This window comes from Helicoverpa armigera, chromosome 1, assembly GCF_030705265.1.
Source record: "Helicoverpa armigera isolate CAAS_96S chromosome 1, ASM3070526v1, whole genome shotgun sequence".
Taxonomy (NCBI): domain Eukaryota; kingdom Metazoa; phylum Arthropoda; class Insecta; order Lepidoptera; family Noctuidae; genus Helicoverpa; species Helicoverpa armigera.
In genome coordinates, this window is record NC_087120.1 from 14804087 (window position 1) to 14832048 (window position 27962).

At 35.5% G+C, this 27962-nt stretch overlaps 4 protein-coding genes and 1 long non-coding RNA gene across 8 annotated transcripts; 2 read left to right on the plus strand and 3 right to left on the minus strand.

The window, feature by feature from the left end:
* Nucleotides 1–174: 174 nt before the first annotated feature.
* LOC126054535 (mitotic spindle assembly checkpoint protein MAD2A) lies at nt 175–3624 on the plus strand. Its single transcript, XM_049840567.2, is given in 4 exon segments — nt 175–994; nt 996–1027; nt 1137–1283; nt 3029–3624. Coding segments are annotated over 4 exon segments (621 nt in total). The 5' UTR covers nt 175–959; the 3' UTR covers nt 3436–3624.
* A 1731-nt stretch (nt 3625–5355) lies between these two features.
* LOC110373882 (nuclear pore complex protein Nup153) lies at nt 5356–17553 on the minus strand. 4 transcript variants are annotated; one of them, XM_021331316.3, is made up of 6 exons: nt 17274–17553; nt 15785–15852; nt 13168–13211; nt 11396–11582; nt 7612–9022; nt 5356–7439 (listed from the first exon to the last, which is right to left on the minus strand). In XM_021331316.3, exons 2-6 carry the CDS (start codon nt 15826–15828, stop codon nt 7284–7286), a joined length of 1842 nt encoding a protein of 613 aa, XP_021186991.3. In that variant the 5' UTR covers nt 15829–15852; nt 17274–17553; the 3' UTR covers nt 5356–7283. The 4 variants fall into 4 exon arrangements, with proteins under 4 accessions (XP_021186991.3, XP_021186992.3, XP_049698813.2 ...); XM_021331317.3 differs by having other exon boundaries at nt 15785–15855; XM_049842856.2 differs by lacking the exons at nt 15785–15852; nt 17274–17553 and adding an exon at nt 15272–15522.
* On the minus strand, nt 10064–11252 carry LOC135117282 (uncharacterized). Its single transcript, XR_010276764.1, has 2 exons — nt 10516–11252; nt 10064–10359 (listed from the first exon to the last, which is right to left on the minus strand). It is a non-coding gene; the product is annotated as an uncharacterized LOC135117282 (long non-coding RNA).
* A 1037-nt stretch (nt 17554–18590) lies between the features above and the next one.
* LOC135117556 (dnaJ homolog subfamily C member 9-like) lies at nt 18591–21428 on the plus strand. Its single transcript, XM_064036964.1, has 5 exons — nt 18591–19729; nt 20024–20271; nt 20419–20422; nt 20697–20844; nt 20922–21428. Exons 1-4 carry the CDS (start codon nt 19639–19641, stop codon nt 20804–20806), a joined length of 453 nt encoding a protein of 150 aa, XP_063893034.1. The 5' UTR covers nt 18591–19638; the 3' UTR covers nt 20807–20844; nt 20922–21428.
* A 578-nt stretch (nt 21429–22006) lies between these two features.
* On the minus strand, nt 22007–26995 carry LOC110373867 (uncharacterized). The gene is made up of 8 exons (XM_021331292.3): nt 26836–26995; nt 25968–26082; nt 24981–25151; nt 24537–24834; nt 24103–24303; nt 23669–23834; nt 22792–22916; nt 22007–22488 (listed from the first exon to the last, which is right to left on the minus strand). Exons 1-8 carry the CDS (start codon nt 26968–26970, stop codon nt 22362–22364), a joined length of 1338 nt encoding a protein of 445 aa, XP_021186967.3. The 5' UTR covers nt 26971–26995; the 3' UTR covers nt 22007–22361.
* Nucleotides 26996–27962: the final 967 nt, after the last annotated feature.

The following is a 27962-nucleotide window of genomic DNA, read 5'->3' on the forward strand; positions in this document are numbered from 1 at the left end:
GTGATTAAATGATATTCAGAAATTGGTTTTCAATCATTCATAAGTTTAGGCTGGTTTCCAATTTTCGCAAATCTATTTAAATAGCTTCTAAATAATTTTAAGATCACCCTCCCTGTCATTACTCGTCTTAAATCTCTTTACGTTTTATGTATTTTTAAGGTTCCGTAGCCAACGTTTTCGCTCCTCCGTCTGTCCGGCGGTCACCAGGCTGTATTTCATGAACGATGATAGTTAGAGAGTTGAAATTTTCACAGATGATGTATTTCTATTGATGCTATAACAACAAATAAATACTGAAAACCAGAATAAAATAAATATTTGGTCGATTAGATAACGGCAACAGGTAAGTAGATGGTTGAAATATTCACAGAATATGGAATGTATTATAAATACATTGTAATTATGGAACGTTTTATAAATATTAGTACGGAACCCTTCGTGCGCGAGTCCGACTCGCACTTGGCCGGTTTGTTTATATTTTTCTTAAAAATTATAAAATATTGCCCAGACAAGCTAAGCTCGATCACGTGACTTGTGACGTCAGCATACCTACATTGTTTTCCTTTTCATTTTATTGCACATCGAACGAGAAAAAACTTAAGATACCTACTAATTGATTTTTATAATTTACCTAGATACGAAAAACTAAAATATTAGAAAAATATATTTTGTTAAACGGCATAAAAAAGATACCTCAAATGTTTGGAGTTGTGTAAGCGGTAAAATAAAACGGTGCAAAGAAACGTCAAGTTTGTGTGTATATTTTGAGGATCGTGGGTGATTCGAAATTAATTAAACTGTCAAACGGTTTTAGTATAGTGCTTTTTTCTGATTCTGCACGTGTTTTGTCTAAAATCGAATATAAAACATTTGTTCACTTTGAAGTGAATTCTACGTACCTAATTGAGTTAGTAGGTAGTGTGATTAAAGTTTACTTATCACAGTTTAGTAAAAACACAATGTCTCAACAGCAAACCAAAACTCGTATCACACTCCGGGTCTGCACAAATAATTTGCGAATATCTGAGTAGGTAAGTTCGAAAACAAATGCAGTTTTCATTTTAACTTCTTCATTTTTGTTGAACTATTTACAGCCTGCTCGTCACATTAACAGTTTGTGTTCAACCTTTTTACAGAATTCGCCATAAATTCAGTTTTATTCCAAAGAAGTTTATGTCCTCCAGAGACGTACAAAACCGAACAACAATATGGAATTACACTTTTACTATCGGAAGACGCTGAAATTAAGAGCTTTTTAACCAAAGTCTTGACTCAAACTGAAGGTAAGCATTCTTACTTTTCCAAACATTAAGTACCTACGTACTCTGCATCATACTATGAAGCAAGTCTGAACTTGTTTGCTAAGTTTAATAAAGGCATAACTTAAAACTCGTTTACACAGTGCGAGCTGCTGCCTTTCCAGTAGACAGCTACTCGGTTTGTCTACTCGTACGCCAGTTGTTCGGCTTGCCTTTGCTGTCTACACTACACGACACCTAGCTACAGCCCAGTACGAGTCGTGTCGCGATGTCGAGTGAACATGTTTCATAAATGAAATATTATTGTCAGAAGACCATCTATCCGCAGCCATTTCGAACTCGATTTAGTACACAGGCGTAGCTCACAAAAAAACACGGGTTTCACTCACAACTGCCCTGCTGGCACTGGCGAGCTACTACTGAACGCGTCCAAACGATGCGAACAACGCACGAGTCGCTGTCGTGTGCGAGTTGCTGCCGGGCGAGCAGGCGAGTGAAAACAACAAATGTTGAAGTAACTCGGATGCGAGCTACTGTCCAACTCGCACTTGCGAGTTACTCTTAAGTGACGTCCAAACAGTGCGAGTTATTGCTGTGCAGCTACTCGGCAGGCTGACTTGCACGCTAACTCGTACTGTGTAGGTAAACCAGCCATTAGTTACCTACTTGCAAAATAAGTGCTAAAGTTTTTATTGTGAGCAAATTGTTTATTATAAGTCGTGTTTGTGAACATTCTGTAGGACTTTGTGAACCCTAAGTTTTTTTTTTTTTATTTGTCTTTTTACAAACATAGAAAACTGAAGTTTGGTACATAGCAATTACTAATGAGGTTTTCTAAAATGGCGTCCACGAGGTGGCAGCACCGAGTCGTTAGGTCCAGGGGCCCGATTCTCCTAATTTTACTTAAGCGACATACGATTCACGTTCGACTCGGTTCGACTGAGATCCAATTCCGACTCGATTAAGATTGAAGCGTATGTGGTATTCCGCTATTTTTTCTTTGAAATAAACGTTTTTATCCTTTTCTTTCATTCAATAATGAATCATTTTGTCTGCCAATGATTTACGATTGCAATATGATTGCAGAGAAAACTACCGTATAGACCAAAATCACAGACCAATCGAATGTCGTTGGAATACGATTGGTCTTATATTAGTAGCAGAATGCCCGATATGGTTAAAACTGCTATTGCGATCATATTGCGATTCGATTTCTATTCGATTTTGACATTATTAACTTAGGAGAAACGGGCCCCACCTGTCAAAGCTACGTCGTGTCTTTACTACGAACCGTGAACGATTTTATAGTGATTTTTTATTGTATAATTAAAACAGTCCAATATTGTTTCACAATTAGAATGCCGAAGATAAAAAAACTAAATCATATTCTGTAAACAAATTCTAGTAGGTACATTACGTTATCTACCTTTCAATGAACTTTTCCTTAGCACCAGTGACTTTTGCACCCCTCTTTCTTTGCTTAATTTTTAGTTCGGAAACCTTTTTCTAAACGTACCTAGTCCATAATAAGATCAATAACACTTCCAATATAACACAATTTCAAATAAACAATAAGTTCGGCACCTACAAATCCTACAATTCCATAGTATTTGACAGCTGTTTGGACCAGACCCAGACGCAAACTTGGCGCCACCCGGTGGCAGAAAAAGGAGAGAAAACCCTCATTTAGAGTGTTACTTACGTCCTATGGCAGGTCTATTAATTTTTACTTCTTGTCTATACCTAATCTAAAATTTATTTATTTTCAGAATGGATACTCAACAAGAAAATAAGCAAGCTCTCCCTCGTAATTTTCAATGTAGCAAACAAGGAAATCTAAGAATGCTGGGAATTCAACGTGCAGTATGAAGATGGTGACGCAGCATTATCAAAAGAAAATAATGAAACCGTAGGTAGTATAGACTTGAAACAAATTCAACGGAAAATTAGACAGGTCATGTTGCAAGTAGCTGCAACAATATCATACTTACCGCCCCTTGATTGTCAGTGTTCATTTGAGTTTTTAGCAAATATTAAAGATGATTGTGACGTGCCTGAAAACTGGACTGTATCAGAGCCCGTATTTATAGCCAACTCACAAAACTTTCCATTCAAAATATTCTCCACTAGCCTTCACAAAATGGCAACTGTAGTTAGTTATAAGTTTGTAGATTAGTGTAATGTAGGTAAGTTTACTTTCAGCATTTTGTGTATAAGGGTGCTTACATAAAGAAACAGGTTGCCGGTACAGACAAACCTGTACGGGTAGGTACCGATCAGTGCAGGTATAATATTCTATTGACTCACTTATAAAGAAACAGGTAAGTTACAACCTGTTTCTTTATAAGTTGTCTGTTGTTGTAAGTCAAAGAAAGAGGTTGTAACTTACCTGTTTCTTTATAAGTGAGTCAATAGAATATTATACCTGCACTGATTGGTACCTACCCGTACAGGTTTGTCTGTACCGGCAACCTGTTTCTTTATGTAAGCACCCTGACTTTTTATAGCATTTTTTGCTTGAATAAAATTGTCCACAGTACTTGCAGTATTCAATTTAATTTTTGGAATTAATTTACCAAAGTTTTTGATTAATACTTTGTTTTCTAGTTTGTATGATTTTTCCACCTGCAGAACACAACATTACAGCATATTAATATAAAGAGTTACTTTTGTTGTCTTTTAGCAATAAAAAGGTTGTAAATATAATTGTGATGTTGTGTATTCAGGCTCAAGAGCAACTCACTCATATTGTTTGTGTAGTAAAAACAAACACAAAATAGTCTTCTACTTATGTATATGTTACAGCCAAAGTGATTAAATATATATTATACATAATGACTGGTCATTGTATATCGGGTGTGTCGTTCACAATCACATTAAATGAAATGCGTTAATATACTGGTTAATATATGTCGATTAACACAAAGAAAAAATAAAAATACGTAAAAATAAAAAAATGCATTTTTCAAACAAAGTAAATAGAATAAACATGTGCGAAAATTAGAACACCATATAAAAGTCAGTCATTACAAACAACTGAAATTCTCCCTTGAAAACTGACAGCTGTCAACCTATCAAAACATTCGATATTCCTAACTTTATCTCTGCTTTACACATGATGTTGTAAATTATAAAAACGAAAAATGACTCCTATGGTTAAACCACTGAATGGATTAGGTTATTTTTTTTACAATTCGCCATAGAATATTATAAAGTATATGCCATAGGATTTAATGTGATTATGAACGACACACCCGATATAATACCCAAATTGACTAGACAGTGTGATAGATTAATCACTTTATCTGGATCTAATTCATAATAGCTGATCAAAGTTAGCCAAAGTAATAAATATGGTATAATCGTCTGACTACTTACTAATTCTTAGAAACGGCTCAAGTTATTATCGACTCTTTTTATGATAAATCATCAAATGATTCCTCCCACTGTGGGAGAGCAGCGTGAGGGACTCAGAGAGCGTGAGCGTGCAGCGTGAGGTCAGACGGGTCCGTGTCTCCCAGGAGACGGAAGGCCGATAAGGCACCCGAACTCATCACACATTCTCACGTCTACGGTGGCTGGGAGTCGTCTCTCGACCACACAGAAGGAGACGATGGCATCCCAGTACCTCTCGCCCCGGACCTTGGCTTGAACCAGGGCCGGGTGCGAGAGGTCGCCGCTGCCGACTGCCTCGACGAGGACACGGCGGTGCCCTTCCCGGGCAGGGCACACTCCGGGCCGTCGGTACAGTGGCCCGAGCCACACTTCAAAGAGGGGACTTTTCGCTACTATTATGGGGTGCACTGTGCTAACTAGCCTTTTTCGAATTATATTAAGGTCAGCTACCAGGCACTTTAGTTAGTCAACATGAAATAATAATCTTTACCTACTTGTTTTATTACATTATCTAAGTCTATGGAGATATTATATAAAATTGCTAGTTAATGTGATTAATTCTGTGTCAATTATCACTTTATCCAAATTGAGTAGATATTATAAATATTAGCTAGATAATATGTATAATATGTGGACTTATTACTTTGGCTGTAACATATACTTACATAAATTGTTAATAATCATACATTAGGTACATGTCGTAATCATACAGTTCTCATTGTAATGTTCACTTGCAACTAATTTCTGAGCACAGGATGCTGAGTGGTTGTCAGTGTCCATCACGTAGGTACCATTGTGTCACTACTACCTGGAAATGGTTTCTACAAACTGTTCCAGGTACTATTACATTTTACATGAATGTAATTATATCTTCTATGAAAACAAAATAAGTTAATATTTAGGGACAAAAAAAACGTCCATTCTTGAATGTTACAATAAATAACAAATGTGTGTTTATTATGTCTCATATCGTGCACTAAAGCATGTAGGTGCTTTAAACGGAAAAATTTAGTATATAGTGCCCTATTGTGTTTACTATCTTGTACTAAGTAGCAGATTTTTTCTAATAGGTACAAGACTAGATTTTTTGTTCTTTAATTTTATAAAGTCTATAATAAAAAGAAAGAATTATAAATGATGTATTTTTATTTATTTCTCTACATACATTTATCATTACAGGTTACACTAATGCGATAAAATAAATGTTGATTAATTACACAAAAAAAAACAATCTGTAAACGTTAGGAAATAAAAGATAAAATAGAAAAAACAACGTTGAAATTAAAATTACGGAAAAAAATAAAAATAATTCTAGCTCCTAAAGTACAAAAAATCACTGAACATTACATGGGGCTGATTCGGATACCCCATAGCATAGGGCTTCTAAATTTTTCTTTTGGACGCCTATGGATGGGCCACCCTGTATATGGCATCAAAACTATATTGCTCTAAACAAGGCATATTGGAACAGTGTTCTATAACATTCAAACATATACTTTGACTTCAATTCTGATTAAAAATATGTTACAGCAAGTGAAATTATTCTAGATATAAATTCTTATTCCTCGCCTGGTACAATGTTTTGCCTAGCTTGTTCTCGCTTGAAGACATGCATCTAAAATTCTAAACTTATGTTACGAAATTAAAAACAGATTTAAAACTCGACGCAAACATTACTATTAGCGCTGATTAAAAAGTTGTAAGTATATTGCTTGATGTATCTTAATAATATGCAACAGTGTAAACGCATTGGTTAAGACTAGAAAGTATCTTAATACTATTGTTGTTTAATATTTTTCTATTTTTATTTCGTGTTTACAACGACATACAACTTTTAAATACATTAGCCAGCCTAATAAGGTATTTTTATTTCTTAGCAAATATGTTCATAGTCTATTTATGTATAACCATTTATAATTGTATGACCATAAGCTTTGTTTTAAACAAAAATCATTATAAAAAATATTATAAGTGCTTATTGATGTTACTACCTAAAACAATATATGAAAAAAATATGTAATCTTACATCATTCATCACAATAATTTCCGTCCGTAAATATTTGACTCGAAAATATATATAATATTTTATTTACCGTGCATTTCCTTTTCATTGTTGTTAATTAACGCGATTTGAATACTTACTTACCGTCAGTTGCACAAAGCTCCATTTAAGTTAAAGCTTCATTAACCTCCCCACTCAGAGACATTTAATGATTACTTAAGTCACTCCTTAGTGACGGAATGTCATACAAATGCTTCACTAAGGAATGGCTTAAGTAACCATTAAATGTCTCCGAGTGGGGAGGTTACTGCCACTTTTATGTAGTTGACAAAGAAAGAGTCCGCAATAGATTTAAAGAAGCTTTAACTTTAATGGAGCTTTGTACAATTGACGGTTAGCATTAAATAGCAACAATGATTTACAAATTATCTGTGATACCTAATTAATAAATTAAAAAATGCCAAAAAAAAACAAAATTGAATGTAATGAAATTGCATGCAAATGATATTTAAATCTGACAAAAATAAAAATGATACAAATATGATATTTAATTTTCTTTAGGTACACCCCTGTGATTGTGACTACACTTGACACACACTTGTGGGATTAAGTTTAAATGAGGGCACTTATCTACTGAATCCGGTCCATATAGTGCTACAGGCGACGAAAGTTTCATCGTTACATCGTTGCGGGATTCTGCGAAAGGCCTTGCGCAGGCGCCGGCCGGCCGGCAGCTGGCTCTGCAGGGGCGCCGGCTGCATCTGCTGCTGCTGAAGCGGAGCCTGCAAGTTTACGCCATACTATAAGCATACTGTAGAGGACATCATATTTTTCAAATTAATCTGGCTGAAATTGTATTTGGCACTCTAATTCAGACATCTCATCAGACTATAGAGAGATAGTTAATTATTGAACGGTTTTGTTTTTTCAGACTAAATTATAATATTTATTTACCTGCTGTCTAAATCCAAAAATGCTAGTCGACTGAGGTGTATCAAAGTTGAATTCAGGCGCCGCCGGTTGCGTCAAGGAGGGCGCCTCAAACGAAGGTATAGATGGGTTCGGCACGGTAGTGGCGGCAGGCGGCTCAAACAGGAATAACGTTGGGGCACGAGTAGTCGTCTCAGTAGTGGATTGTGTTTGCTGCGTTAACAACTCCAGCTTGGGAGCATTTACAACAAATGAGAAGGTTGGTTTTGGCTTCTCTGCATCGGGCACAACCGGTGAAGGCACCGAATTGACCGCATCAGCTGCTAGCGGGTTGAGTGAGTTTACAGCAGGTGGTAAGGTCTTGTTTTCATTGTTTGTGACTAGAGAATTTAAGTCAACTGATGGAACTCCTTGCGCATTTTCTCCAAAATAGAAAACAATTCCCACAGGTACAGGCATCAAGAAAGATGCGGGGTCCTTGGAGTCTGTATCTGTAGGAATTGCTTTCGGTATAAGGAATCGGTATTCGGTAAAAGAATTAATTTTAGCCTCACTTAACTGGCCTTTGGAATCATCAGCTTTTGTATCCACCTGTTTAATGGGTAAAAATGTGAATGTTGGGGTCTCAGCTAATACATTGTTTGTTCTAGATTGTTGTTTGGCTTTAGATTCTATCGTTGAATTAACTTCTAGTTTTTGTGCGATGGTAGCCTCTGGATCCTCTACTTTTGGCGTTTCATTTTCGCTTTCTTTTGCTGCTCCACAGCATGCGCATTTATCTTTATCACTCTCATTGTTGACTAAACAGCTGGAACATTCCCATTTATTTGACTTTGGAGATTGAGTAAACGTTTTGAATTGATCGTCACTAGATCCGAAGAACGACGACGTCTTACTGTACGTCACATTAACGGGATTGTCTTGTTTGACACCGAGCCGGGCCACGCCACAGAGCGCACATTTGTCTACAGTACTCTTATAAGAGATCCAGCAATCTTCGCATTTCCAAGCAGCATCCGTTTCTGAGATGTCTGTCAAAGGCACAGTGTAATTGTTGGCTTCAGGTTGAATTTTAACCCAGCAGTCAGAACATTGCACGTCTTCTGACACAGGAGTATTCTCGGGAGCTTTAAAGGTGTATTTCGAAGTTGTCGCCTCCAGACACACTTGAAGTGGGTCACTCGACACTATTTCAGGATTGGAATATTTGAATAGATCGACTGTAGTTTTAGGCGTAGACGTGTCCCGTAGTTTTAAGACCGGGGTACTGAAAGATGACATAGGTAAGTTGTCCTCATCTAATTGAAGGCCGCCCGTGGGCAGTTCCACTGGAGTCGGTGCATCAACCTCTTCTATGTTTCGTCGGTCAGTTCCCATAAGCCTTGATTTCACTTTGGTAGTCATTTTGTTGGGTTGCTTTTTCTCCGGCTCTTTCCTAAAAATAAACATGACAATTAAAAAATCTCTAAAAGTTGAGTGATGAATTAACTAAAACTTTTCACCAGAGTTCCACCAACTTTTCCACGATTAAAATCTGACTCGATTTGGATAGATCTATATAGGTTTCTGTATTCACAGAAACCTAACAATTACTTCAGTGGTTTTGGTTGGTCCAAAATAAAAGAATATGTAAGTCCAGTAAGAAGAACCCAGCAAGAAGTGGACCAATAAATATGTTCAAATTACAATAAAATAAACTTTATTAACATGTTTATAAATATTAGCTTCACTTGTAACTATGTATGTAAGAAAATCTTGGAATCTTAATTTGACCCACTTGCTGGTCTTCGATTAAGATGAAAGGACATTGTTCCGGCTCCATACATGTTCTGCCTAAGAACCGTTCGAATGGAAAGTGACTTCTATAAACTCTTAAAATTATATGGAATCCTATGAAATAAGTTTTCACGAACGGACACTTCAGGAAACTAAAATAATTACGAAAAAATTTAATATTTTGAGGTTATAAATAAAAAATAACCATGCTTGCGGGTGCGTTTTTTTTAATAGATAGAGTAGGTCAAGAGGGAGGTTTACACCAAGGTTTTACATTGCCACCGTGCGAAGACGGGGCGTGTGACTAGTTTTCATAAATGCTTAGAATTTTTATGAAAAACAACGACCTAAACGCTTTTGCTTTCAACGTTACGTTTCTTAATATATAGTGAATCCACTTTGGATTTGTGATAAAACGCATAAGTATCCAAAATGGAAGAGTTTCATTCACCACAATTCATAAAATATCGATATTATTACGATGGAGAATTATTTATTTAAATGATTGTTACTACTTTTATATTAGACAGTTACCTAGCTATCTACATGCCATAAGGCGGGAATCGAACCCGCGGTCTATTACCAAGAAGGCACAGACCATACTAAAAATGTCATTACCACACAAAATAATTTAACAGTTAAAGTAAGGTTTACCAATAACAATGAAAGAGGTTTTCGAGGATGTGCAATAAAAACAATATTTATATTCAATTAAAGGTTTTTAATCATCAATATTTGTTAATAATATATTATCTAAGAACTGAGCAGGGCGTTCAATTGAATTTTGGTATCTCGCCCAGCTTAAATACCAGATAATAGTCATTATGTGGGCACAACAGCCCACTGTTCTACGCCCAACGATACAATTGCAACAGTAATGCCTGATGGTAGGAGCTTCTTACAAAGTACACAATTGCGTCCAACAGTGCATTGCATCTTATTATGCTCGACTGCTTCAGACCAACACGTCGTACATATAAGGTCATGAGCTTCAACCTGTAATAAATAAATACAATAAAACATTAGTAAATGTCAAGTAACTTGCAATTGTGGCAATTGATTTGAAAACCGAGAAATTGTGTGCTTATGAAAACATAAGTAGGTAGTAACATTCTTATCAAAATTAGAAAAACACTTTCGTAGACCACTTACCATACGGGGAGCAGTCCATTGTTGTATGCAACGAAGTATATCTTCGTTTTCTAATACCAAAGAACCTCCAGCAGATCCACAATTTGTACAATATACTATATTCTGCATCTATTGTTGTAATTATAATACAACTAAATTCGATCACAGACAGAGCAATGTCCGAAAATGCCAGGAAAATCCAGTCCTTTACACACAGCCGAGTCTACCAAGTACGCAATCTAATCGGAGTCCATAATCAAGCCAAAGTTGTTAGAATAAAACCATGAAACGCATAGAAAATCACAAAAGAAACGATAGTCGCAAAGCAATCAAACTGACTGAAGTACACCAGTGTTGTCAATTACGAAAACTATAATCCTACTCGAATGTCAAGCTAGAAATTCGCGATTTCGCTTAAAACATATAGAATACTAGTTTTTTTCTAGCTAGTCAGTTTAGGTATTTAAATGAATAAAGTGTTACCAACTAATTTTAATAACCGACTACGGAAACGAGGTTCTCATTTCGATTCGTATTTACCGAAATCGCGAAAACTTCCGAAACTGGCAGCACTGGCTGACGGAAACATTTTATAAGGCATCAATAATTGTGACCCAACTTTTTATTTGGAATTTATTTATTTGAAGTGTCCGTGGAATACTAAAATATGTTTCAAACAATATAAAAATAAATAAAAATTATAGTATAATTTATATTCACATCGGTTCTTAGGCCAAAATTGGACAATGTCCTTTGGCACTCGCTCTGACTTTTAGTTTTTTAAACTATTATTTAATGTCATAATAACTATCAAATCAGTCTGAAAACTTCCAAATTAGTTCTACTGCCACCCAAATCTCAGCAAACCAGGCAAACAATGTATATAAATAGAACACATCACCCTTCAGCTTCATCCGGATACATAACATAGCGCCGTAATCTGGGCCGCGACCCAGGTTCGAGTTTCTTGCGGAGTCGGCGCAGGAACGGCAACTCAGTCGCGCATGGCTTGGGTTTCTTCGACGGCCCATTCTCGGTATCTCCTGCAGGACGCTTTTGTCTGGTGCGGGAGGACCCTGCGACGTAACCTGAAAATAAAAGTAATTCCGAGTTAAACAGTTATTCCATTTACACTATTTGGTGAACAGGACGTTTCCTGGCCTCATGTTGTTTATAATGATACTGCTTCTTTAACTAATGTAGATCAGCGATATGTTAAATACGTACGCGTGCCCTTTTGTTCTGTATCTAGACACACGGCAGTGTGTCCGCCAAGTTCGAGCAAAAAAGGCGACACACCGGCCGTGGGTTATATTACACGAACCATTTCGGGCCAAATTCGACCCCCCTGTAACTCAAAATCTATTTTATTTACGCATTTCAAATTTCTAGTATCTGTTGAGACCCCCTCACTTATCTAAAATACAAAATTTCATTAATATACCTATTGGAGATCTTGAGATATTGACGTCAGAAAATCGCTATTTTTACTATACACTTATTCACTGATTCACTTATTCACTGATTCACTGACTCACTCATCAAAAACCTAGACCACTTCCAATGGTCGTATTGACTTGAAATTTGGCATGGAGGTAGGTCTTTATGTCAAGGTAAAGGGAAAAATCTAAAAATGGCCAAGTGTGAGTCGGTTTCAAAACAATGAAGGTGTTTTATACCCGGTGTAAATTTATACCCCTAAGGAACTAAAACGAACTAAATTTATCTATATTTATATAATATATCTTCGAATGGTACAAAGGTTTGTATTTAGTCAAAGTAAAGTAAAAATCTGAATACGGCCAAGTGTGAATCACTTTCGAAAATAACGAATGTGTAACTTTGATCCACGAACATAATTTATGATAACATGTCATGTCAGTCAGTTGGTAAATCTAGTCATAGTTAATCTAGTTCATTTCTTTGTAAGAAACATAGTGCATATTAAAAAATCTAAAAGATAGTATAAATGAGACATTTCTTTAACTAACTTCATCATAAGAAAAAAATAAAATAAACAACCTTACAAAAATAAATGAAATCCCACCCAAAACAAAAATGTGAAAGACTGCCAAGTTCGATAATATGGGAATGCTTCGCCTATAAAAGAAGTGAGATCTGAATAAGTACCAAGTTCCATACACATACCTCAGTTAAAAATAGTTACTTTTTAATGATGATTACTTGGCAAGTTTTAATAGAAAATTAAATACTTGATTCATTGCGTTTAGTAGGTTTATAACAAGGTGTATGAAAACTTGCCAAGTAACATCATTAAAAAGTAACTATTTTTAACTGAGGTATGTGTATGGAACTTGGTACTTATTCAGATCTCACTTCTTTTATAGGCGAAGCATTCCCATATTATCGAACTTGGCAGTCTTTCACATTTTTGTTTTGGGTGGGATATGCTGTTATCTGATCTGTTTGCTTACACAACACTGCTGAGTCAATGACTACAATAAAATGAACAGGATTCACTCACTACTCTTTCTTTTTACAGACGTCTAGACAATGTTATCCTAAATAAAGCCAGGAAATAAGTACTACGCCATATACCATGTAAGTTTAGTTTGCTACTTATGTGTATGTAGAATATTATTCTTATTATAGTTCTCTTTGTGCAGTGGGCGAAAATAATTATGTGTGGGAATTAATTTAAAGGAAGCTTACCACTGCTGCTTGGGCGAGGTAACGCATAATAATTGGCGTACGCACTGAAACAAAGTTAAATTTTAATTTACAGGACTAAAACTATTTAGGTATCACATTAGTTATTATGTACAACCTACATCAATTATATATTTTGCTTTTCAGTGTTTTTGAGAGTCTGTTTTATATTTTTGTAAAAAAAAAATCTGAAATCGATTAAAAACCTGCAAAATTGACACACCACAAGACAAACATCTAACTAGGTACCCGCTTGTAAAAATAGTTATTTGTTAGACAAGAGTGCAAAGTAGCTTTTTAACCGCGCCGCGGGCTCAATTTTGATGACCGAGCAAGCGAATATATATAAGCGAATGAGCGATAGCGAGGGAATCAAAAGAGCACCAGGTGAACAATCTTTGCACTCGAGTGCAACACGTAACTTTTCATCCCACCTCATCGAGGAAATACACTCTTTTGCAAAAAAAACGGGCACCTATGCGAAATCTAGGTTTTAAGGACTTTACGTGTATTTCAAAGGGTTTTAATGATTGTTGTATGTTTCTAGCATCAAAAGAGTTAACCAAGCACGCGTGAGAGTGTATTCTAAATTTGAATTTTGTACGATTGCTAAGAAATTGGTTAAACCTTGTTTTGGACTAATTGCTGGCAGAAAGTTCGTCGGTGTTGTGAAAAGTTTTTGCAGTAATTTTCAGGAAAATGATAATGCAGTTTTAACTAATGATTAATGTACTTTTTTGTTTGATCAAAACCTTTTTGAAAAACTATGCGTATTTCATAAAATTTTTACCTGCTCTAAATGGGCTATACTGATGAATGATGGCAATGTTAAGAGTTTCGGTATTTTAGTGTAAAGCGTTCTATTGTTTAGGTATTGTACCCACGTGTTTTAAAATATCCCTTTCTCATAAATAAACACTATTTAGAGGAGTATCAGTACTTTGAGCTGCGACAAAACCAATTTAAAGTAAGTAGTGCCGATCAGAACTCGTCTCCTGTCAGACTTTGACATTTTTAAAAGTCTTGAAATTCTACAAAATACAGAAAGTAGCGCATATACTGTGAGCACGAGGTCTTAAGGTCTCGTAATCACTGATTTTTAAACAACCTCGTCTCTCGGGAAACTCCGTAGAACTCTGAAGATCTATAAGTCTTAGCGTTCAAATAGCGTGTTTTCATCGCATGGACATTTTATTAAATAAAGTTGCCTGCATCGAGATTTTCTGGCACCTACAGCCCTTTCCTGCTTAAATCATAACAATAATTGGCTATCTGCTCATTTCTTAAGAAACATACGTTTGGCCAATAATTTTGAATTCTGGACTCCCTTTCAGCTAAATCATCGTTTAGTAACCCGATACCTATGGAGTTATCGAGAGCTTCAACGCGGCAATAATTTGACTTTTTAGATAGCTTTAACCCTCCTCATCATTTTTCATGTGATTAATTTTAACATTTATCACAAAATTTGGTATTTTTTAAATGTCACAGTCCGATAGTAGACCAGTTGTGATCGGCACTGCTTACTTTAAATTGGTTTTGTCGCAGCTCAAAGTACTGATACTCCTCTAAATAGTGTTTATTTATGAGAAAGGGATATTTTAAAACACGTGGGTACAATATCTAAACAATAGAACGCTTTACACTAAAATACCGAAACTCTTAACATTGCCATCATTCATCAGTATAGCCCATTTAGAGCAGGTAAAAATTTTATGAAATACGCATAGTTTTTCAAAAAGGTTTTGATCAAACAAAAATGTACATTAATCATTAGTTAAAACTGCATTATCATTTTCCTGAAAATCACTGCAAAAACTCTTCAAAACACCGACGAACTTTCTGCCAGCAATTAGTCCAAAACAAGGTTTAACCAATTTCTTAGCAATCGTACAAAATTCAAATTTAGAATACACTCTCACGCGTGCTTGGTTAACTCTTTTGATGCTAGAAACATACTACAATCATTAAAACCCTTTGAAATACACGTAAAGTCCTTAAAACTAAGATTTCGCAAAGGTGCCCGTTTTTTTTGCAAAAGAGTTTATCTAAACTCAAAAAAAGAAAATGGCACGCACGTCACACATGGCAAATTAAAAATATTTACCTGTTAAAATTTATTGATGCAAAAACTCAGTTTCAAAATGTAATGAGATTTAAAATCGACCTCAAAACAATAAAAAATAATAATTTCATCCCACTTCATCGAGGAAGTTACTAAATGCAAAAAAAAACAAAATGGCGCGTACATATGAGTATCAAATTAAAAAGAAGTACCTATTAAAGTTCATTTATTTGAAAACTCAGTTTAAAAATGAAACGAGGTTAAAAATGTATGTAAAAACAATAATAAAAGTTACTTTAGTAATTGAATAATTATTTTTAAGCAGTATTTTATTTGTTTAATATGTATTTGTTTGAAAAGTCTTATCAAGATTGTCACAAATAGAGTATTGCACACGATGTTGTAAATTCAAATCACTTTTCCGCTCTAGAGGATAAAAACGGCTTATATCAAAGGGTAAAACTACTCTTTCCGAGATGGTGGGATGAAAAAAATATGAAAGTTCTAAAACAAGAAAATTAAAACTCCCCATTATTAGCTTTGACGGCTACTTACTTGATGACCTTCTTGCCTTTCTTGTTTCCTGTCATGTTCGTCATCTGTTGTCCAGTCCAGCACCAGCCCTGCTGAGACGCCCATAATAAAAAATACATAAAATTTGCAGACATTACTTGACTCTTGAATGGTATTTTTTTTTTTTTACTTAAGCAGAATAATGTCTAATTAAGGGTCACAACAAAACCACAGAAATGAGAATAGAGATTTGAAATTTTTACAGATGATGTATTTCTGTTGCCGCTATAACAACAAACGTGATTTTTTTGCTCATTTTTGCTCGATATCCATAAATATAGATAGAATTTTAGTTTGGATGGTATGGTACCCTAAGTGCGCAAGTCCGACTCGCACTTGGCCGGTTTTTTAGCCCAGAGTAAGTACTTTGGCATGCAATTATCTTTTTTTGAAGAGAGGGTAGCGCGAAATATTGTAAGTACAATACTGTGACCTAATAGTTAAATTAGCCATGAAGACTACAATATAATTAATGGGTCACATTTGTTACTTAATAAATATGCTCATTAACCAACTATTAAAACTAAAATTATAAGGGGCAGGCCAATATTCAGGAAAATATATTTTTTTTCTTATTATAAGAATATTACGATGTTGATAAATTGCAATCCCAAAACAAAACAAGTACAATCAGACGACATAACTTGACACCAAACAAAAAGCTCGAATTATAAAATTTTTTAAGATTAATAAAATGTGTAAAATCCAAAACATCATCATCATCAGAATCAGGGGAAAACAAATCAGTGAGTGCAACATGCCTTGCATGAAGAAGACTTTCAAACAAATCAGGGCCCCGATTCTCCTAAGTTAATAATGTCAAAATCGAATAGAAATCGAATCGCAATATGATCGTAATAGCAGTTTTAACCATATCGGGCATTCTGCTACTAATAAAAGACCAATCGTATTCGATTGACATTTGATTGGTGTGCGATTGGTCTGCTATTTTGATGATTTTGGTCTATACGGTAGTTTGCTGTACAATCACTTTGCAATCGTAAATAATTTGCAGACAAAATGATTCATTATTGAATGACAGAAAAGGATAAAAACGTTTATTTCAAAGAAAAAATAGCGGAATGCTACATACGCTTCAATCGTAATCGAGTCGGGATTGGATCTCAGTCGAATCGAGTCGAACGTCGATCGAAGGTCGCTTAAGTAAAATTAGGAGAATCGGGCCCCAGGGTGTCTCACCGTTTTCTTCACAATTATATCAGGGAGATTAGGCACCAGACAAGTTTGCAATTGCATTACAAAGCTAACATAAAACAAGGTGCATAAACCGTGAAAAAATAAGCTGCTAAGTTTTTATCGCAGTACCTACCTACTTAATAAAAATTTGTAACGGCCGAGTAATATAATTCATTTGCCTTGAATGCTGTATCTTAATCATATTGGAATTAATTCTATTAGTAGATTTGTTAATGTTAAAACTTTTAAAAAACTTATTATCTAGTCTACTCACGAATATCGGTTGTTTCTGAGGCACTGGAGTTACTTTACTCCGGAATCCTCCAAGCAGAGATGCACAGCTAAACTAATAGTGTACCGATGCGATGCACGGCTGAATGGCGAGGTGTCTATGGTCACTCGTTTCTGCTGCCCTCTATGTAGGTAACCAACCACTGCACTGGCAGCTCCCAATATATTTTTAACCATCGATATATTATAATATATGTACTACATACTAGATAGAACGTTCCCTCGAACGAACCCTATAATGGTAAATGCTTCTGTTAAATTTCTTCTAATAGTATTAAATTGTATCAGTATTTAAATATTTCATATAAATATGATATGTTAAGTGTAAATAAATTACTTGTGTAGTAAGTTGGTTCTAGTAAATTCATTAATACTATGTATTTTATTGCAGACTCAATATCTACCACCAGAAAAGCTGAATTTATAATTTACTTTAATTTATATGGTTTTTTGTTTTGTTTCATATATTTTCGCCATGTGTCACTCTCTCACGCGCAATACATTGTAGTCTTGGGTATATGGTGTTCTGTGCTTTGCTCACGCGAGACTTTGGCCGGCAGATTGCCATATTAAAAAAAGATATTCTTGTCTGTATGGATCATAGACATAATATTAGTAAACAGGACTGCGCACATACACCCAAAAAACGAGCCGAGTGAAACAGTTAGTACGGAGGCTGTCTGTCCCTTTCTAATAGGGTGACTATGAGATTAAGCTACGTGAGACCAATCCGAGTTAGCTAAGATTATTAAACATAGATTGGTATTGAAGTTTTAACTTACGCAGTTTGTGACCTTAAAATACTAATAAAGGCTTTTAATAATTTGTGGGAAATAGCAGTAATGAAAACAGGAAGATTCGAAGTGCAGACTGATTTTGTTGTATTTTTGCTTCACATATAGACTGCTGAGCCATTCATATCACCTTTCTACATTTTTTTGGGAAGCTATAACAAAAGTACAACAGTTTTAAAATCCATCACCTATATTTTGACTCATTACAAGAATTCATGGGCACCCTAGTTGTTTGATTTACGAAAATGTTATTATTAGCTTACCTGTGGAACAATATATTGCAACCACCATAGGATTCACTTTCACAAGTATAAAACAACACTTTTTCACCATTTAAATAGTTTAAATTGATTTAATACAAAAAAATATAAACAACATTTTAAATGCTGATTACGCGCCAAGAATGTTCAGGGTTACCACTAGAAAATAAAAAAAGCAGAAAAAATTTTTATGTTGTTTATGTTTTAAGAATTAATACGAATAAATTGAAGCGATTGTTATTAATTTGTTGACTTACAGTTGTGAAAATAAGATAAAAATATAAGTGATTCAATTGTTTTTTGGGAAGACAAAACTTTTGATCACAACATTTTTTTATGCTGGCAAGGTGTTAGAAAGAGACAAACAGCCTCCGTTCGAACTATCCCTCTCGGCTCGGATTTGCCTCTGTGTATTATGCAACCAATTTAGTACCTTATTGCGTTAGAATAGAGTTCATTTTCGTAAATATATATTTTGAGCGTGCGCAATCTTGTTTAGTAATATTATATCTATGGTATGGATGTTCTTGTCTATGGTTAGAATGAAAATGTTTTTTTTTCTTGGCTAGTCGCTTTATGCGCATTGCCACCGACAAAAAAATGAAAATGTTATAAACTATTTTCATTCATCCTACCTATCCTACTTCCTACTTTATATTTTAGATGTGAAAGTTTGTGAGAATGTATGGATGTATGTTTGTTATTCAATCACGCAAAAACGGCTGGACCGATTTGATTGAAATTTGGTATGTAGATTGGTGATACCCTGGATTAACATATAGGCTACTTTTTATCAACACACCACGCGGGCGATGCCGCTGGAGGAAGCTAGTATGAAATAAATACACACATCGTGCGCGCATCTATCCCTTGTTTAGACATTGATGTCTTTGGTACTTGCGGTTATATTTTTACTTTCCGGAAATCAAAACATCTATGCCGTCAACATGTTTTTAATGTAAAATAAAAATATATACTTAAGTTGTTCACCTGGCTGTTCATGGTATGTAATTTCACAGTAGTTGAAAAATAAAATGTAATATAATATAATATAAAATAAAATAGATAAAGTGCCAAATGTTGGTATTTTTTTTTCTATGGTCGTCAACACTCGCAATAGTGCTATCTCATTTGTCTATAGTTTTCTCTGTCTACGAATGGACGGACGGTTACTTTCTGACTCTTCAGCAGTTTGCTGGTAATTTTGGCGCGTTTATAATTTCACATTTACCTATAATATAATTTTTGACAAATAGCTTTTTATTGACTTAATTCAGTAAAAAACAAAGATAATATGTGTCTCCTGGAATTGTGTGAAAAATACTTCCAAACCACAAATCTATACGAAGTTTTACAAATTCCCGAAACTGCCTCCGACAAAGAAGGTAGGTCACTTCAAAATTCTTCAAAACTTCAAAATTTGAACAAATATTTTATTTAGCTTTTTATTTTTACAAAGAAAGTAAGTCTTTCCATTATTATTAAAATTTAAGCCGAAAGAACCACAAGATAAATCTTTTTAGCAAGTACCCTCCAGTAAAATAATAATTTTACTTATATTACTGCCTTTTAAATCCAAAACTGCTTTGGCCCTGACCCCGTTTTAAAAAGGCGACTTGTAAATTTTACAAATGTGAAAATACTCAACATCTGTAACCAATATTTTTTTTTAATTTCAGTGAAGAAAGCTTACCATAAGTTATCACTAAAAATACATCCCGATAAAGTTGAAGAAGATAAAAGACTGGAAGCAACTGAGAAATTTAAAGTGTTGAGAAGTATTTATGAGATCCTCATGGATCAAAAGAGGAGATCCATATATGATGCAACCAAATCTGTAAATAATGATAACTTTAATGTCATCATTAATGATGGTTGGGATTGGGACGTGTACTGGCCATGGCTATTTATTATGTCTTTTTTACAAGTTTAGCTGATGATGAGATGGAGTATCTTGGTAAGAAAGAGTTCACCATAGTCTGAAAATATAGGGTGGCTAGTAATTAATGTACTTGAACGTGTGATTCTATCTAAATATATTTAGATTGATAAAACTAATGAGAATTAATTTCAGGAAAGTTGCTTGTAATCATGGGTAGAATGACATGTTCAAGTGTCAGTCACTAATTACCAGTCACCCAACATTAATCAATTATAGTTGCTGGCATGGATATTGAGCTCTCGGAGGAAGAGTGGGGAGCGCTTTGCCCACTGTACACTAAGGCAATAAACCAATAAATTGCTTCTGAAGGTGAAGGTCAGGGCTTAATATCCGTGCCGATATCTGTAACATGTTTCACATGATGAAACAAAGGTTTTGATATTTAATAATATGTGTAATTTTATTTACAGGATCATCAGCTGTAGAAAATCAGGATATCAATAAAGCTTATTTAGCCAGCCTGGGTGACATGAACTACATAGTTATTATAGTTATTATATTATATATATTCAGTTTGTAAGAACTGACCAAGAACCGAGAATAAAAAAGATAGTCAACGTAAGTGCAATTAAAATGTGCATGTTTTGTGCTTAGTTTTAACTAGAATACTAAATCAATTCAAATTTTGTTTTTAGGAACTGATGAAGACTGGTGAAGTGCCAGATGACACATTTGTTCACGAGCCAGCCAGTCGACATATAAGAAGGAGAATAAGGAGGCTATACTATCTGAAGAACTGTAAATAGAACTATGACTTGGACATTTTTATTCTATTTACTTTGTTTGAAAAATTCACATCAACAAAAGTAAAAGGAAGAAATAAAAGAAATGAAAATTGTTACTTGATCTCATTGTTGATTATGCATGTTGATTATCGTATAGATTATAGTATCCTCCTTGTATTTCTGTAACTTTCTTCCTCTATTGTGTAACACAATTATTGTGTGTTTCATAGGTAAGTACGTGTTTGTTGATTAAAAAATTATGTTATTTTTTTCTACCTCTCTTGTTATTACTTTTTGTATAAAGGTTGTTGTTGCCACACTTTTTATATTAAAAAGTTAATAGTGCATGTTTAAAATGACAGATTCTTCTGTTTTCGTTTTTTTTTGTAATTTATATCCAGGTTGTGCTCAGTTAATCTTCTAAGAGTCTAAATAAATACATTATATTGTTCATAAAGAAGTTTTATTCATGGACAGGGGTCATTCCAACCCTGTCTCTCTCAATCTTTCTGACGCTTCGACTTGAAGTTAGGCATAGCAGTCGCTCACTCTTTTTATCTCATACGCAAGGTAACGAAGCTACTTTCATACCACATCATAAATATAATATCTATTTCAGCCGGTTTTTGTCATTTAATTAGGTACCTGGTGCTAGTTATTGGCGGCTTCACGCATGCGCAGTAATTTTGGAATATCGTGCGAAAACAGCAGCCAACTTCAGACAAGCCAAGTTGCTTGACAGCACTGTAAAGATTTGTTTATTTTTGGCTATGATTTACAATGAGGGATTTTCTTTTTCATTATTTTCCTAGCCAATGACTAGATGGAGCCGACCTAGGTAGGTACCTGAATGCAAGGAACGGAACGTCATAACTTATCAACGCTTGGTCTTGGGTAGGTATGGTACCAGAATCGGGCCCCTGTACCTACCTACACAACTGCTGGTTTCAATGTAACATCATTACAAAATAAGTTAAGCTTTTAAAAAACACAGGTAAGATTCACAAATTCATTTAATTATCATAAAAATAAATTAAAAAACTTCTTCAATGTAACAAATTATTCAATAAACGATCACGCTGAGCACACAATATTGAGTTGAGAGATCCCACGATATCGAAATATGTAATTGCGTACGTTGGCTCACATTGATGGAAAATGAGTCGAGAGTGTTGAGAAAAAGACAGAAGGATGGTAATTTAAATTCAAATATGTTCCCATGAAATATTTCCATATTACAAAAAGTGCATAGTTTACACATTTGTGTTAGGAAACTCGCAAAACCTTGATCGAATATTTGTTTTTCATCGACTGCATTAAAAATAGGTAGGTAGATACCTATTCAAAAGTTTATTTTTTCTTGAGTTTCTTGGGAGCGGCTGCAGGGGCCCCACCAGTCTTGAAGTATAAGCTGTAGAACACTCCAGAAGCTACCACGAGGATTGTAGAAAGCACGGTGATGTATTCAGCACGGTTTCTGAAAAATAAAAATGCATTTAAAAGGAAACCGTTAACGGGTTATGTCAAATGAAGAGGACTACTCTTACACACACTAGTGCATTTTTCGCTCGGTTTTTGTCGTTCTGAATACGAGCATAAAAATCCTTTAGGTCACTGCATTCACATTTACATGTAGTTATACCTAACTCACACAAGGTCAATTCCAAGTCTCCGGGTTGCTTCTGAATAGTACTGAAAAATCTCTATAGGTACACCAATACTGTCTACTGAGAAATTAACAGACTGGCATAGAAAATATTATTGGCAAGTAACTACTCACTCAAATGGTGTTCCGCACACGACGTACCAGGTGGCTCCATTCTTGGGCAATTCCTTGACGCAATGGAAATCGAAATAGTCCTCATTGTAGTCCGTTGGGCAGAAGTATTTACGTTTCTCTAGCACCTGGTGGGGGAGCACATTTTCATGTTAATTGAATACCTACCTATTAAAGTAAGTCAATTATCTATACTAATATTATAAAGCTGAAGAGTTTGTTTGTTTGTCAGGAACTACTGGTCCGATTTGAAAATTTCTTTCAGTGTTAGATAGCCCATTTAGCGAGGAAGGCTATAGGCTACTTTTTATCCCGGTACGGGAAGTAGTTCCCACGGGATGCGGGTGAAACCGCTGGCAGAAGCTAGTTTTAAATAATGTAATAAAGAACATTTTTTTTTGTAATTCGAAAAATTCTGTCACAATTCGAAACTAACTATCCCATAGCATTAGCTATATTTTATCCGAGTGAAACCGCAGGGAAACAACTAGTGATAAATAAGTAAGTACTACTACGACAGATGACTGTAACATCTTGTCTTTCTGCAAAAGCTTATTAGATTAGTAACAGGTGTCCGTTATACTTATTATCTAATAATCTACTCTAATTAAATCTTAGGTAATTCTTATCGCGTTACACGATAACTATACATATTTGAACGATAGTATAATTCTTATTACTAACCTAAGTATTTTAAATCTATGAAGAAAGGTAAGCTGCACTAACCCGTTGTACCTATGTCGGAACGCAGATAATATACAAAAGGCACAATTGATTGTCTATTGCTTTGTATTACAGCGACTTACAAGCAGTTAAAGAGTGATGCAGTAGTAGCAACGGTGCCTTGCGTAAATTTTAACTTGAAGCAAATTAGACTCACCTGTCCGAACGGTGTGGTGAGCGTAGCTACTTCATTGCACGGCCCCACTGGCTCATGCAGTCCTAGCGACCACTCCTGCTCAGGGTTGAAGAATATCGTGAAGCTCAAGTACAGAAGGTAATGTACCGCCAGCTGCAGGATCAGCACGTAGTCGATTGATGTTAACCTTGAAACGAAGACATTGCAAGTGAAAACACAGTGAATAGGTAAAAATGAACTGAAATTATTACACAAACAATACAACCTATCAGCTCGAGTAAGAGACTTTCGGAAATAGTCACTGCTAGTTTGAAACATAGACCATCTATGCTTACACAAAAATAAGTATGATGTTAAAGTGTTTTTTTCAACCAAACTAATAAATAATTAGGCCGTTTATCGAACCAGAGGTGGTTTAAAATCCATCCATAAGCAAGAAAAAGTGTTTTGCTTACTTTTTGGAAGATTTCTCCCTGTCAGTCAAGAGTCCAGCAAGCACAATGACGGCGAAGATAGCGAACAGCAGGAAGAAGGTGACTTCGGAGTGGATCTTGAACACGTCATGTAGGGGGTGGTAGATAGGGATGAACAGGAGCACTCCGCCCGGCATGCCCAGCAGCGACGAGATCAGCAGCGCCTTCCATTCGGACTTCTTGCTGTGAGACCACGTAAACATTATTAGTATTTGTATTAGCACTACCTTCTCTACTCCTCCCCTTCTGTCCACTTCATATAGGTAAGCACAAGTGAAAGGAACACCTCTGAAATTTTTTACCTGTTCAAAGGAGGACAGACTATATTTTTGATTGCAAGTGTTATTTGGGTCAGGCCAAAGTGTGCGCTGTAGTACGTTCACAGGCCTCCAAAAGTCCAACAAGTTAAAACTTACTCAGCAGAATCCCACTGCGCAACCTTCGGAGCGAACCAAAATCGGCTCGCGATGAAGAAGTAGTAGAAACTCGCAGCAAATGCGGCGTGGAAGTAGTAGGAGTTCCATGGCACCCAGTAGTGGCGGTCATATATGTTGGGGTCTGTGTCATGCCACGTCCAGTGGACGAACTTCACGGCTGTAATGTCGTAGGGGATGTCCACTAGGACCGTCACTAGACCCACCGCGAACGGCTCCGCGTATTTAGGGAGATTCAATCTGGAGACTGCGTAGACGGCATGGTATATGAAAGCCGGGTCTGGAAGATAGGAAGGTAAAAATTACTCATTCTTCACCATGATGTTGATGATGTCTGAAATTGTTGTAATATCTTGTGGTTTAGTTTATAAAACTGGAAAAAAATATATAAATGGATAAAATGGCTGGGCCAGGAATTGTACTCACACAAAAGGATAATATGAAGAGGCAATCTTCCTCCTAGGAAGATGATAGGTGTCTGGGAGTGCCAGAAGTTATCGTATTCCGGCAGAGCAAAGTGCCAGAAATTGTCTGTGAAGACTCCGTGGAGGATCGTGCCCAACCAGAGGTACGGCCATCTGCCTCCCTTGCTGAAAGCTAATATTTTTATTTTATTAATAACTACGACACCAAACAATGGTAACAAAGATTTCATGTCTAGTAGAACCAACCTTTAAAAAAGGGGTTCACTTCTGGTTATACCTATGTACCTACTACACAAATAGCCACGTAGGTACATTACTACTAGGCAGGTAGGTAGGTACTATGTGCTACATAAATAAAGGAGCGTTTGCAGCGTATACGTTTATTACGCCCTTCCATATAGATATTTGAAATGGAGTGTCCACAGCATAGAGTAACTTATATATACGTCCACAGTTTGAAGTTTAGACCCACTCCGCGCAGTTTATAGCGTGACTGCTAGCCATACCGTCTTAAGGCCGTTCTCAATATTCTATCTATCTGTAGACACAGATTAAAAAAAGGCAAAGGGACAAGGTGTGCTAGCTGCCAGAACAATAATAAAAAAATGTAATACACTACCAAGCTAACGACATGTTGCGGTAGGTATATATTATCATTTAAAACAATTAATAAAAATATCATAAAAGGGCAGTGATTATACTTCGTCACGTTAACATGCCTACATATTAAAATACTTACTTGTAGTAAAAAAACTTCAACTTATATAATCATCGGCAAGGATATTGAGCCCTGACCTTCACCTGCGCAGAAGTGATTTATTGGTTTATTGCCTTAGGGTACAGTGCGCAAAGCGATCCCTACTCTTCCGCCGAGAGCTCATTATCCGTGCCGATAACTATAGGTACTAAAGATTGAAATTATATTGCATAGGCAAATTAAACTTCACGGATGTTTGTATAAAAATAAATAATAAAAATGTAGGCATACCATGCAACAGTGTGACTAGTCCAGCTATAGTGTAAACCGCCTGCGAAAGGATGTATGTGGGTTGCGCCGCCCACAGTTGCTTCAAATCATTCGTTTGCACCAACCATTGCAACCACTGTCAAAAGAGGCTCACAGTTTAGACAACAGAGTTAGTTATTTTTAGAGCGTTTAAGAGGCTGAATGCACCCAAAACCCTCTTTCTCAAAAAGAGAGAGAGAAGCCTATTGACGCGACGTTCGTAACTTACCTACCTACATATAAATTAATAGCTTTAAAGAGTTGAGTACTCAAAAATAAAAATTAAACATATGGGCTCGTTAATGTTACAAATTTTATCAATGTAGGTACGTTGATAAGTAATACAGATATTATAGAATTTTGTTGGAAGATCATTTTAAGAGGTAATTTTAAAAAATGTTTGTATCGAGAAAACTTTTCGAGTTCTGTTTTGAAATTAACAGGGTTCTCGGAAATATGTTCAAGATTAATATAATATCGAACCCACAACCCTCATACTCGAGAGGTTGGTTCTTTACCCACTAGGCCGCCACGACTTATCACTACTTCTATCGTGACATATAAAAAGCCCTTTTATGATTTGTTTATCTTTTGGCTCATGGCTCCGCGAATAATGTATAGATACTTAGTTATGTATAAATAAATTTAAAAAAAATATCTGATAATTACTAGCCAGCTGTTAAAATCAGATACCTACTAAAAACTCAACAATGTAGGTAAGTATAACCTTGTAAGTATTAAATCTCTGATCGTATTTAAAGAATTCGCATAGCAAATAATAATCGCTTAACAATTATAAAAGTCGATATTACTCTCAAATGTTTGCAAATAAAATTTAAAAAAAAAATACCGTATCGTATCCGCCGGCTGTTGCCATGTCGATAGGAGCGCGTGCGCTGCTCGCGAATTTGGTCGACTCAATGATTAAACCCAACGGCTTAACTTTTGAGGCACGACCCAATGCGTTTGGATAGTTCGATATCATTTATCGCCTAGCAGTGTTATCGAGTTATCAGATTTAATACATAATTATGAGTGATTAAACTGTTTTATAGTACACAATTTTGTTAGTAAAAAACTCCTAACTACAGTGTGTTCAGACACAAAATAAATTTATTTTGTGTTTTAGGTTTAGTTTGCTATGTAACTAATTTCAATACTAGGTATGTTAGGCCACATAAAATGCTACGTAAATTTTAAAATATTTAAATTTTAACACCTATATTAGAACTTTGTTTATGGCCACACATATACATTTCTGTTTGGATCGAAAGGTAGAAAAAACAAGGTCAAAGCAGCTATGAATAGTTTACACAATTAAACTGATTCCTTAAAACAAATGACGAAACTTATACAATATATGTTGGATATCGATTTGTTCTATCGACACTCGCCATCCCTCGCATGTTATCTATATCGGGTAGCACGCTACGTGTCTACAAATGTGCCAACACGGGTGCCACATGGCTTTGTGTACATTTCGTGGAGCCGGCTTGTAACACCTGTGCATAGAAACATTATAGTTCCACTCACGGTGTTCCACTATAAAATCTGTATAATCTATTAATAAAAAGCATGAGGAACGATATAGTACATATATTACCATGATGTTACCTATGTATGTTATATTTATATCTAAAATACCTAATGCTTAAAAAAGATAATGGATAATTGGATTTTCATTTCCTGCCTCCACGACAAAATGGCAAATTAAGGCAATATATAATTGATGATTCATTGATTGGTAGGGAGGTAAATAGTCAGAAGAACATAATGGGTGTCGTGTCTACCTGGGCCCCGATTCTCCTAAGTTAATAATGTCAAAATCGAATAGAAACCGAATCGCAATATGATCGCAATAGCAGTTTTAACCATATCGGGCATTCTGCTACTAATAAAAGACCATGCAATCGTATTCCCATGACATTCGATTAGTTTTCGATTGGTCTGCTATTTTGGTGATTTTGGTCTATACGG